Source organism: Peromyscus eremicus, chromosome 8a, assembly GCF_949786415.1.
Source record: "Peromyscus eremicus chromosome 8a, PerEre_H2_v1, whole genome shotgun sequence".
NCBI lineage: Eukaryota > Metazoa > Chordata > Mammalia > Rodentia > Cricetidae > Peromyscus > Peromyscus eremicus.
Genome location: NC_081423.1, coordinates 77,224,587 through 77,239,370, shown reverse-complemented (window position 1 = coordinate 77,239,370; position 14,784 = coordinate 77,224,587). Strand labels below are relative to the sequence as shown.

At 53.1% G+C, this 14,784-nt stretch overlaps 1 protein-coding gene across 1 annotated transcript in view; it reads left to right on the top strand.

The window, feature by feature from the left end:
- Positions 1-14,784, top strand: part of Cacna1g (calcium voltage-gated channel subunit alpha1 G) — a 66,584-nt gene that overhangs the window by 35,356 nt on the left and 16,444 nt on the right. Inside the window, exons 17-27 of the mRNA XM_059270711.1 lie at positions 2,733-2,817; positions 2,898-3,094; positions 6,349-6,780; positions 7,636-7,736; positions 7,848-7,971; positions 9,677-9,745; positions 9,906-10,090; positions 10,987-11,113; positions 12,601-12,726; positions 13,582-13,671; positions 14,282-14,474. Coding sequence (XP_059126694.1) covers positions 2,733-2,817; positions 2,898-3,094; positions 6,349-6,780; positions 7,636-7,736; positions 7,848-7,971; positions 9,677-9,745; positions 9,906-10,090; positions 10,987-11,113; positions 12,601-12,726; positions 13,582-13,671; positions 14,282-14,474 — 1,729 coding nt within the window. The remainder of the gene's footprint in view (positions 1-2,732; positions 2,818-2,897; positions 3,095-6,348; positions 6,781-7,635; positions 7,737-7,847; positions 7,972-9,676; positions 9,746-9,905; positions 10,091-10,986; positions 11,114-12,600; positions 12,727-13,581; positions 13,672-14,281; positions 14,475-14,784) is intronic.

The following is a 14,784-nucleotide window of genomic DNA, read 5'->3' as shown; positions in this document are numbered from 1 at the left end:
TTTTGGGGTCGTGATAACCTGAAATACTGTTTTGTTTTTATGAACAAGACAGCCCACCTCAGTGGAAGGAGCAACTGCCCCATTTTGGCGGACCTCAGCGGGAGACCTCAAGGGTAGCCCTCCTGCTGACCTTAACATCCTGCTAAGAGTGGGTAGGGGGTAGCTTAGGCGACAGAGCCTGCTTGGCTGCTGATGCTCTGATTCCCAGGGGGTAGTGCCCTGAATTCCTGTGTATTTGTCATCCATGCACTTAATTAGATGAACTAGCAGCAGGCCCTGTGTGTAGCCATTAATTGATACTAAACAACATCATGGCCGCCATCCCACTGTTACTTGTCACATCTTATCCTACTCCGGGTGTGTGCATCCATTCTGACTCGAAAGGACTTGGGCTGGGAGTCTTAGAAATGACGAGACCGGACTCTGCTCCTCACTGAGGCCCTGTCCCCAGCTTTTATCCACTTTTCCATACCCTCTCTGCCCAGTCCTACCCTTGCTGTCCACACAGACACCTTGGAACAGAGAGAGGGGAGCTGTGTTCTCAGTTGGAGATGTGGGGCACAGCCCACAGTCTCTAACTCCACATGCACAATGTGGGGCAGTTTCTTTAACTTCTGTGACCTCAGGTGCCTACCCTGCAAGAGGCTTATAATGGTGCCATCTCCCACCTTGCAAGGAAGTGAGCTACGTTCATAAGCAGTTTAAGGCTGGGTACGGTGGCACACACCAGTAATCCTGGCACTTGGAAGGCAGAGGCAAGAGGATCATGAGTTCCACTCCAGTCTGAGCCATGTAGCGAGGCCTTGTCTCAAAAAGCCAAGAGCCGTGGGCGTGATTCAGTGGCGGAACATTTGCATGGCACGGTCAAGGCCACGGTTTTGATCCTTAGTTCCACAGAAAAGCACAAAGGCTGCTCTTAGGAGGATTACTGGAGGACTTGATCCTTCCTGAGCTCACCTTCCCTTTGTGGCCTCTGCCTTCGCCCTTCGGATTCATTCAGGTCTGGGGGCCTGAGGCTGAATTCTAGAAGGCTGTCCTGTCCCACTCTCCCGACCCCGTGTCTCTCACTTCCTTCTCATCATCCTCTTGGGACACTGCTGATCCTTGAAGGCCCGAGCGCCTGTGAACTGCAGCCCTCCCCTACCTCCCCCTCTCCCTGTAGGAAATCAGCAAACGGGAAGATGCGAGTGGACAGTTAAGCTGTATTCAGCTGCCTGTCGACTCCCAGGGGGTAGGTATGCGATCACGGGTCGGCATGCCCCTGTGCCCACTGCCCCCTCCAACCCTGCCCCTGTGTCTCTGCTCCTGTTCATGCTCAGCTGTTGTGCAACCTGTGGTCGCCGTGGTGGTCATTTGGTGTTGTGAGGTTTGCTTGGATTTTAAGTCCCTTCCCCCCCCCCCCCGCCCCGCTTGGGGACATGGAAGGGAGGAGCGTCTTTGCCTCTGCCCGCATCAACCCGCAGAGGGCACATTCCCATCCATCCCTGCCAGGCCTGTGGATGGGCCAGAGAAGGAAGGGACTTAGAATCCTCTATGTGCACATGTATGTGGGCACCGCATGCGTGCCTGCCTGCACCTGGGTCCTGAAGGAGTCTGAAACATCCAGCCTCAGTGGAGTTAAGACCTGTGGTCATAGGACACACTCCCTTATTCTTTCCCCCTTCACCCCTTGCCGTGAGCCTCCACTGGAAACCCCACAAATACCTCAGTTCAGGATAAGTCCTTGGAGGATGCAGGGAAGAGGTATAGCTCTTGCCATACTGTGACAAAATTTTAAACCCACCATTGAGTCTCCGACCACCAGTCATTGAATTAAACCCTACTAGCCATCTCTGAGCATGTCCCTCCTTTTGGCCCTTCATGTCAAACCTGTACTCTGCTGTTTCCTTCACTGGCATTAGAATTTGGGGCGAAGCCAGGCTTCCCATGGGACCCCACAGGGCTGTGCATCCCTAGCAGCCCCCTGGAGATCCCACTTGATAATTAAAGGCCTCGTTAGGGATGTAAACTGAGTTAATGAAAATGATCCCCTGAGATGCCAATTATCCAATATTTATGCGCTTATCAAAAGTAGCAATCAAGTATTTTTTAATAACTTCTTAAGGAGGAGTGTATAATTACTGGGAAACCTACTGACCTGCTAAGAAGGAAGGGGGAAAAAATCGATCCCAGAGACAGAGAAGTAGAAATGGGACCAGGAAGAAGCTGGAGCTCGGGGAAGGTGGAGACCAGAGGTCAAGGGGCCCTCTTTCGGCTAAGTGGCTCTGGCTTGGGTCTTTCTGTTTCCTTTGCAGAGCCACAGGTATGAGGTTCAGGGCAGGACAGCATAAGGAGAAGGGAAGGGATCTTGAGTAGGCTTCTGGAATTGAGGCTGCAGTGACCGCTTCACCCCGGTTCTCAACCCCTCTGGCCTGTGCCACCTGCCCATCCAGCCACCCCTTCTCCCCTCAGCTGGTTTTAGTGCCAGGCCAGCCAGGCTGCTTGTGCTGTGGGCTTGGTTATCCATGGCCTTTCGTAAGGTTTGGCTGGTGGGAGGCAGAGGCATCAGCCGTGGGAAGCCCCAGGCCCCCAGCCTGGGTGGTCTGGCCTGTCCTCATGCATGCCTTCTATCGTGGTTGCTGGTTCCTGTGGTCTGTGTGTGGTGTGTTCATGTGATGAGAGGGAGACCTTGGTCCATGCTGATGACACCTGCCTGGCCAGGGTCCTAATGGTCCACTCTTCCCTGACCCTAGGGAGATGCCACCAAGTCTGAGTCAGAGCCGGATTTCTTCTCACCCAGCGTGGATGGTGATGGGGATAGGAAGAAGCGCCTGGCCTGTGAGTAATGGTCCTGAGGGGATAGCCTCTGGCCCGGGACCTGCCTGGATGGACTCAGGATCTCCCCTCTCCTCCTGCAGTGGTGGCCTTGGCAGAGCACCCTGAACTACAAAAGAGCCTTCTGCCACCCCTCATCATCCACACAGCTGCTACGCCAATGTCACTGCCCAAGAGCTCCAGCACAGGTGTGGGGGAAGCCTTGGGCCCTGGCTCCCGCCGCACCAGTAGCAGTGGGTCGGCTGAACCTGGAGCTGCCCATCATGAGATGAAGTCACCGGTAAGGGATTGCATGTCAGTGCTGCACTGTGGGAGATGAACAGGACAGCAGGATGAGGGGATGGAGGCAGGCAGATCCAAGGAAACAGCCCCTGGGATGTGGACTGGACAGAGCAGTCAGGGCTAGGGAAGCAGTGTTCTTACCCAGGGTTCCCTGTTCTCTTCCTGTGTGACCTCGGGCAGGCTTTAACTTTTCTGGGCCTCTTCTGTAGATCAAAGATGGGGTATACATTTCCCCTTTAGACTTAAACCCTAGTTTAGCTCCTGATACCATGCTAGATTCTGCTGAAGATATTGTGAATGAGGTCTTTGCTGCCCCGAGACTGTGAGAGAGAGAGGTACCCTCCTCCCTGCTTCCATTTTACTGATGGGGACCTCGGTCTCAGGTGGCTGGGGTGACCAAGCTAGCTTCATAGTGCAGAAGGCTGTGCTTAGACTGCCATTTTACTTATTTTTATTTTTAAGTCTTTACCTTTAATTTATTATTATTTCATTTGGCATTTTGAAATAGGGTCTTAACTACATAGCCCATGCTGGTTTTGAACACATGACCCTCTTGCCTCAGTCTCCCAGAGTACTAAGATAAGAGGTATGCATCACTCAGCCAAGGCTTTATTTATTTGTTTGTTTTGCTTTTCTGAGATGGGGTCTCCCTATGGAGCTCTAGCTTCCTGCTTCTGTCTTCCAAGTGCTAGGACTAAAGGTGTGTGCCGCCACATCAGCTGGTTGAGACTTTATTTTTAATTGATAAATTATTGTATTTGTTTATGTATTAAAATGTGGTGTTTGGTGCATGCAAATATGAAATGACATGATTAAGCTAATTAATGAATGTAGCACCTCACATATTTTATTGTGTCATAACATTTGAAGTCTACTTCTGTTAGCAAATTCAATGACACTAGGTCATTAGGTCATTGCTGACTACCACGCTACTATAGGTGTATTCTTTTGCTCTGATTGACATGTTTTGCCCTTGGTCCAATAGCTCCCAGCCTCCCAAACTCTGTGAGGCACCCCCCATTCAGCTCTTCTATACATTCAATCCTTTCAGAATCCAAACTGAGATCATGGGGGAATCTGCCTCTCTGTGTCTGACTTATTTTACTTAGTATCCTTTTCTCCAAGGTCGCCCAAGTTACTGGCAGTGACAGGATTTCTTTTATTCCACTTTAACTTTGTATTTAATTTGTATTTAAGTGTGTGTGTCTGTGTGTGTGTGTGTGTGTGTGTGTGTGTGTGTGTGTGTGTGTGTGCATATGCATATGTGTGGTGTCCAATTTTGGATGTCTTTCTCCATTGTTCTCCACCTTATCTTTTGAGACAGGGCCTCTGGGTGAAACTGGTACTCACTGACCGTCCAGACTGGGTGGTCAGCAAACTTGGGGTACGTGCTTGTCTCTGCCCTGACCCAGTGCTGAAGTTACAGCTATGCTCAATCATACCTGGCTTTCGTCCATGGGTGCTGGCTCTCTGAACTCAGGCCCTCATGCTTGTGTGGCAAGGATTTTACCCACTGAGCCATCTCCCCAGCCTCCTTCATTTTAAAGGCTGAGTGCTGTGTGTTCCATATGTTCTTTTCCTTTAAAAAATGTTATTTCTATTTTTAATTATAAATATGTGCGTGTGTGTGTGTGTGTGTGTGTGTGTGTGAGAGAGAGAGAGAGAGAGAGAGAGAGAGAGAGAGAGAGAGAGAGAGAGAGAGAGAATGTACATGCACGTGAGAGCAGTGCTCTCAAGAGTTCAAAAGAGCAGGGCTTATCCCCTGGAACCAGAGTTATAAGCAGTTGTGAGCCTCCCGATGTGGATGCTTGGAACTGAACTAGGGTTCTTTGAAAGAGCATTGCAAGTTCGTAACCACTAAGCCATCTGTGTACCCCGTTTTTAAAATCCTCTTGGCCGATGGATACTTGGTTATTGTGAACAGTGATGCAATGGGAGTCCAGCTGGGTTTTGTGCATAATGATGTAGAATCCTTTCTGTATATACCTATAGTTGTAGAACTGCTGGACTAGACAATCATTCTATTTTTACATTCTTGAGGATCTTCCATATGGTTTTCCACGGTAGCCATACTAATTTATAGTCCCACCAACAGTGTGCAAATGTTCCCTTTTCTCCACGTTGGCTTGGACCGTAGCTATTCCAACAGGTGTGAGGCTCTTACTGTTTTAACTTGTATTGGGGGGGGGGGGTTGGAGATGGCTTCGGTAGAGGAAGCACTTGCCACACAAACCTGAGGACCTGGACCTGATCCCAGCGCTCCTGTAGTGAGACGGGGCAGAGACAGGGGAATCATGGAAGTTCAAAGGCTAGCTGGGTACACAGTGATAAAGAATAAGAGACCTTATCCCAAGACAGGTGGAAGCTGAAAACCAATACCTGAGGTGTACTGTGACACACACACACACACACACACACACACACACACACACACACACGTGAAAAGAAACGATTAGCATTTCCCTGATGATTAGTGATCCTGAACACTTTCCATGTGTATTTGCTTGCGGTTTTTGTCTTCCTTTAAGAAATGTTTGCTCAGGTCCTCTGTTCACTTTGGTCGTTTTGTTTTCTGAGACAGAGTCTCATGTATCAGGCTAACATTGAGCTTGATGTGCAGCCAAGGGTAGTCTTGAACTCCTGGTCCCTGTCTCTGCTTCCCTCCAAAGTGCTGGGATTACAGGCCTGCATCATCACATCCGACCTTCAGCTGGATTGCTTTCTGTGGTGGTTCTCAGCCTTCCTAACGCTGCGACCCTTTAATACAGTTCCTCATGCTGTGGTCACCCCCAACCATAAAATTATTTTCATTGCTACTTCGTTAAAATTCAACTGCAATTTTGCTATGGTTATGAATCATAGTGTAAATATCTGTGTTTTCCGATGGTTTTAGGCAACCCCTGTGAAAGGGTCGTTCAACCAAAAGGGGGTCACTACCCACAGGTTGAGAACCATTGTCTTTCTTTCCTTTTTTTTTCCTCTCAGTGATAACAATACTCATCTCACCAGCTAAATGAAAAACAAGTGCTATTGTTGCATCTACTTCACAGACGAGAAAGCGGAGGCACCGAGAGGCTTAATAACTGGCAGGTTGAAGCAGGTTCTGAACTGAGGCGCTGGATTCCAGACCCCCGGTTAACACCTCTTCTCCCAGTGTCCGTTCCAGGGAGGCTCACAGGATAGGGGTACACATGAGCAATGAAGGTCCTTGCAGCCTCAGCTGAGATCATTTCTCCTCTGCTCACTTTGTAGCCGAGTGCCCGCAGCTCCCCACACAGTCCCTGGAGTGCGGCAAGCAGCTGGACCAGCAGGCGCTCCAGCCGGAACAGCTTGGGCCGGGCCCCCAGCCTAAAGCGTAGGAGCCCGAGTGGAGAGCGGAGGTCCCTGCTGTCAGGAGAGGGTCAGGAGAGCCAGGATGAGGAGGAAAGTTCAGAAGAGGAGCGAGCCAGCCCAGCAGGCAGTGATCATCGCCACAGGGGTTCCTTGGACCGTGAGGCCAAGAGTTCCTTTGACCTGCCTGACACCCTGCAGGTGCCAGGGCTGCACCGCACAGCCAGCGGCCGAAGTTCTGCTTCTGAGCACCAAGACTGCAATGGCAAGTCAGCTTCAGGGCGTTTGGCCCAGACCCTGAGGCCCGATGACCCCCCACTCGATGGGGATGATGGTGATGATGAGGGCAACCTGGTAAGATTCCCGTGGGGCACAGTGACCCCTCACCCCTGATCTTGAGAGAGGACAACCTTGCCCAGGCAGCAGTATAAGGGATTTATCACAAGGAACGCCCAGCTTGCAATCTGACCTCTGAGCAGACTCTTTCTCTCTGCTACCCTGCAGAGCCTCAAGCCCTCACGCTTGTGTCCAGGGCTGTCTGCTCTCCGCTGTCCTTGGTGGATATGAATGGTTTCAGGCAGATGTGTATGAATCTTTCATGGCCCTCCCCCTGTGACTCAGGAAGACCCATCACTCATCTCTCTAAACTGATGTCTCCCCTCCCCTCCTGTCCCCCTTTCCCATCCGAACCTCATCACAAGCCTTGACTTACAGCATGTCCTTAGCCTCTCACTCCTCCCCCATCCCCTTCACCACCCCCTTTGCCCTGAAGATGAGCACAAGGACAGGGATGCGGGATGCAGGGTTAGCACATGAGAAGGGTCCGCGTCTCCTCTGCCCAGGTGTATCTGAGCAGACGATTGTGATGAGTACAATGTTTGATAATTGATGCCGTTTCCAAACTCAGCAGGGAGGGAAGGAAGAAAGGGCTGGGCTGGAGGCTGGGTGGGAAGGGCACAGAGGAGGGAGGGTGGTGGCCGGAGACTGGGGATGCTGGGGAGGAGGGGGAGGACGAAGGAGGGGAGATGCTGGAGGGTTGGCGTATAGGGAGCCAAGAGGTGATTTTAGAGATAAAGGTAAAGAACAGGGCAGAGGGTGGGCAGAGGTGGGGAAGAATGGACCAGGTTGATTCAGGGCTGCTGCGGAGGAGACGGACTTTGACAGCTTAGAGTCCTGGTCCCACTCACACCCCGAATGTTCCTTTCCTAGAGCAAAGGGGAACGGTTACGAGCCTGGGTCCGAGCCCGGCTTCCTGCCTGTTGCCGAGAGCGAGACTCCTGGTCTGCCTACATCTTCCCTCCTCAGTCAAGGTCTGTTGTGTCGCTATCTGGGGATGCTAGCCGTGGGGTCCTAGGGCAAGGCGGCAGGGGCCGGTCTGCAGGTGCCTCTCCTTCCCAGCCTTCACTTCCGTCCCGGGGCAGGTTCCGCCTCCTGTGTCACCGGATCATCACCCACAAGATGTTTGACCACGTGGTCCTCGTCATCATCTTCCTCAACTGTATCACCATCGCCATGGAGCGCCCCAAAATTGACCCCCACAGCGCTGTGAGTCACCAGGATGTAAACACTTCTGTTGAATTCTGCTGCGTGCCAGGTTCCTCCTGGGTTAGCAGTCAGAACAAGCAAAGGGGACGAGAAAGCTCAAACTGTCTCCAGTCTGCCTCAGGTCACACGTCACAGACAGGACAAGGGGACAAGCCAGGGCTCCCTTTGGGTCTGCTGGACTCTAACCCTTGTTTCTAACTGGACTCTAACACACAAGAAGCCTCCTGTGTCCTCTCTTGCCTCAGTTTCCCTTCTACTGTCATATAACAGCCTAGCTGGGTACTTCCTTGTCTTCCTAGCTCGCTTTCTCTCTCTCTCTATCTATCTATCTATCTATCTATCTATCTATCTATCTATCCCATTGTTCTTCTGAGCCCTGTTCTGAGATGAGGTGACACATAAGATTGACCCTGTGTGGGCAGAGCGGTACTGCTTTCCCTGTGCCTGGCCGGGAGTCTCAGTGAACTGTGACTGGTACATTGCCGGGGGACATCTCACACACACACATACACCACACCCCAAGGGTAACGCAGAGCTGGATGGAAGAGCTACACTTTGTACCTTGAGGTCCTGCCAAGTCACAAACCACTAGGCTTTGGAGGGCCTTCGGAGGGCAGGAGGCAAGCTGGCCACTTCTGCTTGACTGTCAATCTTTCCGTGCTCAGAACAGCGAGGCCAGAGGCTTTAGTAACTAGACAACTCCGGAGAGCCTCGGTTCTTTGGATGGGCCCGACTGGCTCTGGACGCTCCCTCCCACCTGGCATCAGAGCCCCTCCCACTGGCAGCAGCTCGGGTTCTAGAAGGGTGACCTGACCGGGGTGACCCTGTCTCCCCCTCTTGGCACTCTGCACCACTTGCTCGAAGGTGGCCAGAGGTCCCCTCACCCCTCCTTGCTGCTCTCCCCATCATTGTTCAGATTTCAGTGCTGCTGGGACTTGTTTTCCATTAGGGTGGGCTCCAGCCAGGCCAGGAGAGGGCAGAGAAAGCCTGAGAATTAGAGGGGCCTGCCCCCCAGGACTAGGTGGGTATGTGAGAGAGTGCCAGCACTGGGGACCCCTTTCCTGGGATGCTGCACCCTCTATGACTGCCTGGTGCCCCCCCAAGACTCCATACACCCTGACACTGTCTCTCTACCTTCCCACTCAGTCTCTCTGTCCCCAACTCTGTGCCTCCCTCTCCTCCGTCACACACACACACACACACACACACACACACACACACGCTCCATACTGCTGGCCACTCTCTCAGTCGTAAGGAATGACCTCAGCCCATAAATACCCGGGCAAAGGGTCACCAATGTCCAGCATACATGTGGTACCTAGGGTGGCACAGTCTGTATGTGCCATGCCCCCCAACCTGCCTGCTGCACCGTTTCTGGGGTTCACAGCAGGAAAGTGAGTGAGTTGGGTAGAAGGGCAATCAGGGTTGGAGAGCAAGTTAAATCCTGCTCCAATTTCAAGAAAGAAATCAAGGACCTGGGGATTCAGATAGCCGCCTGTCGCCTCTACAGCCCACAGCTGCGGTTTTTCTGTTCAGGGCAGGGGTGAAACTTTCCCCAGAGCCTCAAGTGAGGTTGGAGGTGACCCCGTGGGGGTCGGGGTGTGTGTGTGTGGACAACTCTTTCAGTATCAAACACCTGGAGCTGTTTTGACTTCTTCATGCAGAGCAGACCTGATAGGTGGTTCCCACCTTCTCTCCGCTGCAGGAACGAATCTTCCTAACCCTCTCCAATTACATCTTCACCGCAGTCTTCCTGGCTGAAATGACAGTGAAGGTAAGCGGGGGAGGCGCAGCACCGGTGTGGACCCTCTAATCTCCAGTGGGTGTGGAGATAAGGGAACAAGTAGGGGGTAGGAAGCTTGGCCACAGTGGAGGGCAGGGTTGGGGATTGCAGGGAGAGTGGCCAGTGCCAATGACGTGCTGGTGGTTCCCAGGTGGTGGCCCTGGGCTGGTGCTTTGGGGAGCAGGCCTACCTGCGCAGCAGCTGGAATGTGCTGGATGGCTTGCTGGTGCTCATCTCCGTCATCGACATTCTGGTATCCATGGTCTCCGACAGTGGCACCAAGATCCTTGGCATGCTGAGGGTGCTGCGGCTCCTGCGGACCCTGCGCCCACTCAGGTGATGCCTCTCCCCCCCACACCTTTAATAACCAACACTCCTGCAAGGGAACAAAATCCCTTGTGCACTCTACCTCCTGGCGATGACCTCGCAGGTAATTCTGGGTTGCACTCCAGACAACACTCATCAGGTCACTGTTCTGGTCATTTCCCTCCAAGACACACAGTCACTGTCAGTTCTGGACACGCCTTTCCAGTGTGGCACACTCTTCTGTCACAGTCCTGCTGTGATTATCTCTGGTGGGAGCACAATATAAAGGACCATATGCCCCTGTGGCCTCCAGCTGAAGCTTTCCCTTCGAGTCCCCTCAGGGTGGTGTTCTTGCCCTCCCTGTGAGTGACACATCCTCCTCCTGTCTTTCCTCACCTTCTGCACCCTTCAGGGATCATCCCGGCTAACATGCCTCCTAGCAGGGGACCTGCCTTCCCCAGTCAGGAAGTTCCAACCTCCTAACTCAGAATTTCTCCTGAGTGGGGATGATACCAAAATAAGAGTACTATTTCTCTGTAATGATCCATCTCCTCTCCCCCGTTCCTCCCTGCATGCCCCTACTACCGTCTCCTGTCGGGTGTCGGCACCCCCACCTCATCACCCTGCAATCCCCGGTGATGCCTCCCTGGGGTTGAGTCCTCTTCACTCCCAGCCTGATCAGGAAATACACTTGATAGCCTGAGAGAGGAGGTGGAGATGTGGGAGCTTCGGGTGCCTCTTTAGAGACTGCAGAAGGGGGATGTCCTCGTGGTGGGGGCTCTGTGACAACGGGGACTTCCACACAACATGCTGGTAGGGCAGAGCAGAGGGACAGCAAGCTAAGGTTAGGGTGGGAGGAAGAGTCCTAGCAGGGCAGAGGCTATGGGAGTGCCTGAGTGTTTACCACCCCTCCCTCTGCTCTCCAGGGTCATCAGCCGGGCCCAGGGGCTGAAGCTGGTGGTAGAGACGCTGATGTCCTCTCTCAAGCCCATTGGCAACATTGTGGTCATCTGCTGTGCCTTCTTCATCATTTTTGGCATTCTGGGGGTGCAGGTGTGCGGGGCTGGGTGGCCTGGGGAGTCTGTCTGGGAAAGCCTGAGGAGTCCCTCCTCTCCTCTTGGCCCTGGGTGATGCTACTGCTGCCATCGCTCCAAATGAAAATAAACATCCCTTCCCTCCGGGGCCTAGGCTTCAGGCCCCTTTGCCTGCTGGGAGTTTTACAGAAAACTGGGAACCCTCAAAAGGACCCAGTTTCCCGAGGCTTCAGGCCCATTGGTAACCGTAGCTGTCGCCCCTACGCACCGTGTCTTGATCACACATGTTGATCTGCTCCGGGATCCCCTCCCTTCCTTGCTTCTCTGAGCAGGGTGGGCTGAGTGCCAGGCCTGGGGATCCAGGGCCCAGACAGCTGGGCCAGGTTAACGGAGGAGTGCTGCTGGCAGGCAGGCGGGTGTAGACCCTAGACAAGGCAGGAAGTGGGGGCTGCCCGAGAAACCTGGCTTCTGGCCCAGAGAAAGAACTTGGCTCTGGAGGAAAAAGCCGTAGCAGCCTGCGGTTCGGCAGACACCCCAGGGGCTGGGGAGACCCTCTGCCCATCTTTGTCTTCTCACGTCCCCACTCCAGCTGCAGGGTAGACAGCTGGGCAGTGTGGGAACTCCTGGGTGGCTGCTGCTCCTCTCCTCTCCTTCCTCTTTCTGCTTCTAGAATGTCCACTATGCCCTGGGGAGGGGCTGTTCCTTGGTTTCCTAGAAATCCTCTAGCCTCCAGGCCACTTTTACCAAAGCTGTAGAGAGCCTCTCTGCCCCACCCCCATCCCACATGTGGTCTGGTGCCCACCCCTTTCCCATTTCCCTTGGTTTGGGAGTGAGCCATTGTTGATTCCAATCCCATGGGTTTATGTGTGCCCTAAATGGTTCCCTCAGGCCCCTGATCCTCCTGTCCTTCAAATCCCCTCCCTTCCACCCCAGCAGTCATGGTCTGGGATATCCTGGAACAAGAGTAAACTTTCTAGACAGACCTAGATTTAAGACCTTTTCTGCCAGCTACGGTCTTAGCGAGGGAGTGAAGGTCTCTTGAGCCTGTTTTTTCTCTGTCTAAAGTGGGGCTTATAATCTATACACCTCATAGTTACTATGAGAGTTAAATGCCCTAACTCAGTGTAGCCCTCAAACTTGAGCATCCATCAGAATCACCCAGGCTTCTTGTTAAAAGATTGTGGAGCCCACCCTAGCACAGCTGATCCAGGAAGTCTGGGTGGGCTAAAGGAGCATTGTTCTCAGGTGACTTTTGGACTTCCCCTCCCCACATCCAGGGCACCACTGGCCTGCTCTTGGTAGAAGGGGAATGGTTAACCCCCTCCTTCCACTTTGTCCTTCCTCTCTGGGAACAAGAAGAGGGTACCTAGAGGGGAACTGCCTGTCAGGGTTTCTGACTAACCCCCAAGATGAATAGCCCCGTCACCTGGGGTGTGCTGGACTCAGGGGTAAGGTAGGGTTGGGAGCCCTGGGCTCACTCTCTGCCTCCCACATGTGTGTGTTCAGCTCTTCAAAGGGAAGTTCTTCGTGTGTCAGGGTGAGGACACTAGGAACATCACCAACAAATCAGACTGTGCTGAGGCCAGTTACCGATGGGTCCGGCACAAGTACAACTTTGACAACCTGGGCCAGGTGAGTGACGGATTTGGGAAGGGAAGGAGCCCAGAGGGCAGGGGACACACATCCATCCTGAGTAGTGTATACCAAGTCAGCTGGAGTGGGCAGCCACAGAGACTGGCCTTCAGCTGGCTCACTGCCGCTGTGTCCCAGAGCTAGTGTACCCACACACCCTAGTGGACAGACCCCAAAGGCCTGTAGCTCGCCAAAGATGAAGGGATGGAGGCTCAGAGAAGGCAGGGGGCTGGACCAGGGCCAGCAGAGAGCACATGTGAGGTTGAGAGCAGGTTATTAATTTTTATATGGACCCTGGCACCGTCTTTGTCAGCGCAGTGACTTTGGGCAGCTGACCTGTAGGAACCTCTGATTTCTCGTCTGGCGAATAGTTCACATTACTGTTTCCTTGAGGTTTGTAAGTATGTAGTGTATGAAGCGTGTATTTGCTTATGTGATGAGGGTTCATATTTTTCAGGGGATCCCTTTTCCTCCCCGTTTGTGGAAACAGATATATGGGGAGTGAAGTAGCCAGGCTGGGCAGTCCAGGGCGGTGCACTTGCCTACCCTTCACAGAGATGTGGGTTCGACCCTATTACTGCCAGAAAAGATATGAAGTGGCTGGTTTTGCTGATTTGTTTTGGTTTCTAGACTCCCAGGGCCTTAGGAGCCTCCCAGCCTAGATAAGGCCAGAGACTTAGTTATCTCTTGTAGCTTCTGACCAACCATGGGGTCCTGGGACAGAGTGTTCTCCTGGGACTTGGAGCAGGGACCCCAAGATGTTGCTTTGATGGCATGTGATGGGTAGTTCAGCCATACATTCTAGGTTTCAAACGGTCTGCTGTTTCCTCTCCTACCCCCCCCCCCACTCCCCAGGCTCTGATGTCCCTGTTCGTGCTGGCCTCCAAGGATGGTTGGGTTGACATCATGTATGATGGGCTGGATGCTGTGGGTGTGGACCAGCAGGTAAGGTGGGGGTGGGAAGGACCACTTCTGGGTTCAGGTCATTCAGCCTGGGCTGGTTGCCAAGAGTAACCAGGCAAGCACAGGTCAGAAGAACATGCGGCAGCTTACTGCAGGGCTGCATCTGTGGGCCTACAATAAATTTAATTTTTTTTTCAAATGATGGGTGAACAGTTAAAAATTGGTAAATTTGGCATGAAAACTCTGAAGGTCTGAGAATACTGGGCTCTTATCCCCTCAGGGCAGGAGTTAGCAGGCACAAAGAAAGCTACTAGATAAAGAATAGCCATTCTTGCCTGATGCCAACTCATACCAACCACTCACCTGTCAGATCCCTGAAGCTGTTTAATTTTGTACAAGTCCAGCCAAGGTGGGCAGCCCCTGAGATGGTTCCCCGTCAGGCTGATGTGACTTTTGTACAAGTCTAGCCAAGGTGGGCAGCCCCTGAGATGGTTCCCCATCAGGCTGATGTGACTTTTGTACAAGTCCAGCCAAGGTGGGCAGCCCCTGAGATGGTTCCCATCAGGATGTACAAGTCTAGCCAAGGTGGGCAGCCCCTGAGATGGTTCCCATCAGGCTGATGGGACCACATGGCCTTCCTGCTCCCTACCAGCCCATCATGAACCACAACCCCTGGATGCTGCTGTACTTCATCTCCTTCCTGCTCATCGTGGCCTTCTTTGTCCTGAACATGTTTGTGGGCGTGGTGGTGGAGAACTTCCACAAGTGTCGGCAGCACCAGGAGGAGGAGGAGGCGCGGCGCCGGGAGGAGAAGCGCCTCAGGAGGCTGGAGAAAAAGAGAAGGAGTAAGGAGAAGCAGATGGCCGGTCGGTAGTCTTTCCACGTCTCTCTGGGTCATGCTTGACCTTGGCCTTGTGACGGCAGGAGGTTGGGAGCTGGGGTTGGGGGCTGGGAGAAGTGCTCCTGCCCCCCTCCACATCTCCTTTCCTCAACAGCATGTCCGTCCGCCTTTAGAGCCTGCATGAAGCAGACCAGGTCAGCTCCATGGGGAAGGAGCTGTCCCCCCAGGAGGCTCCCTCGGTCTCAGCCTCATACTCCCCAGAGGATGCCAGGGAAAAACTGACACTCAGCATCTCAGTTGTCTCTCAGAGGAGG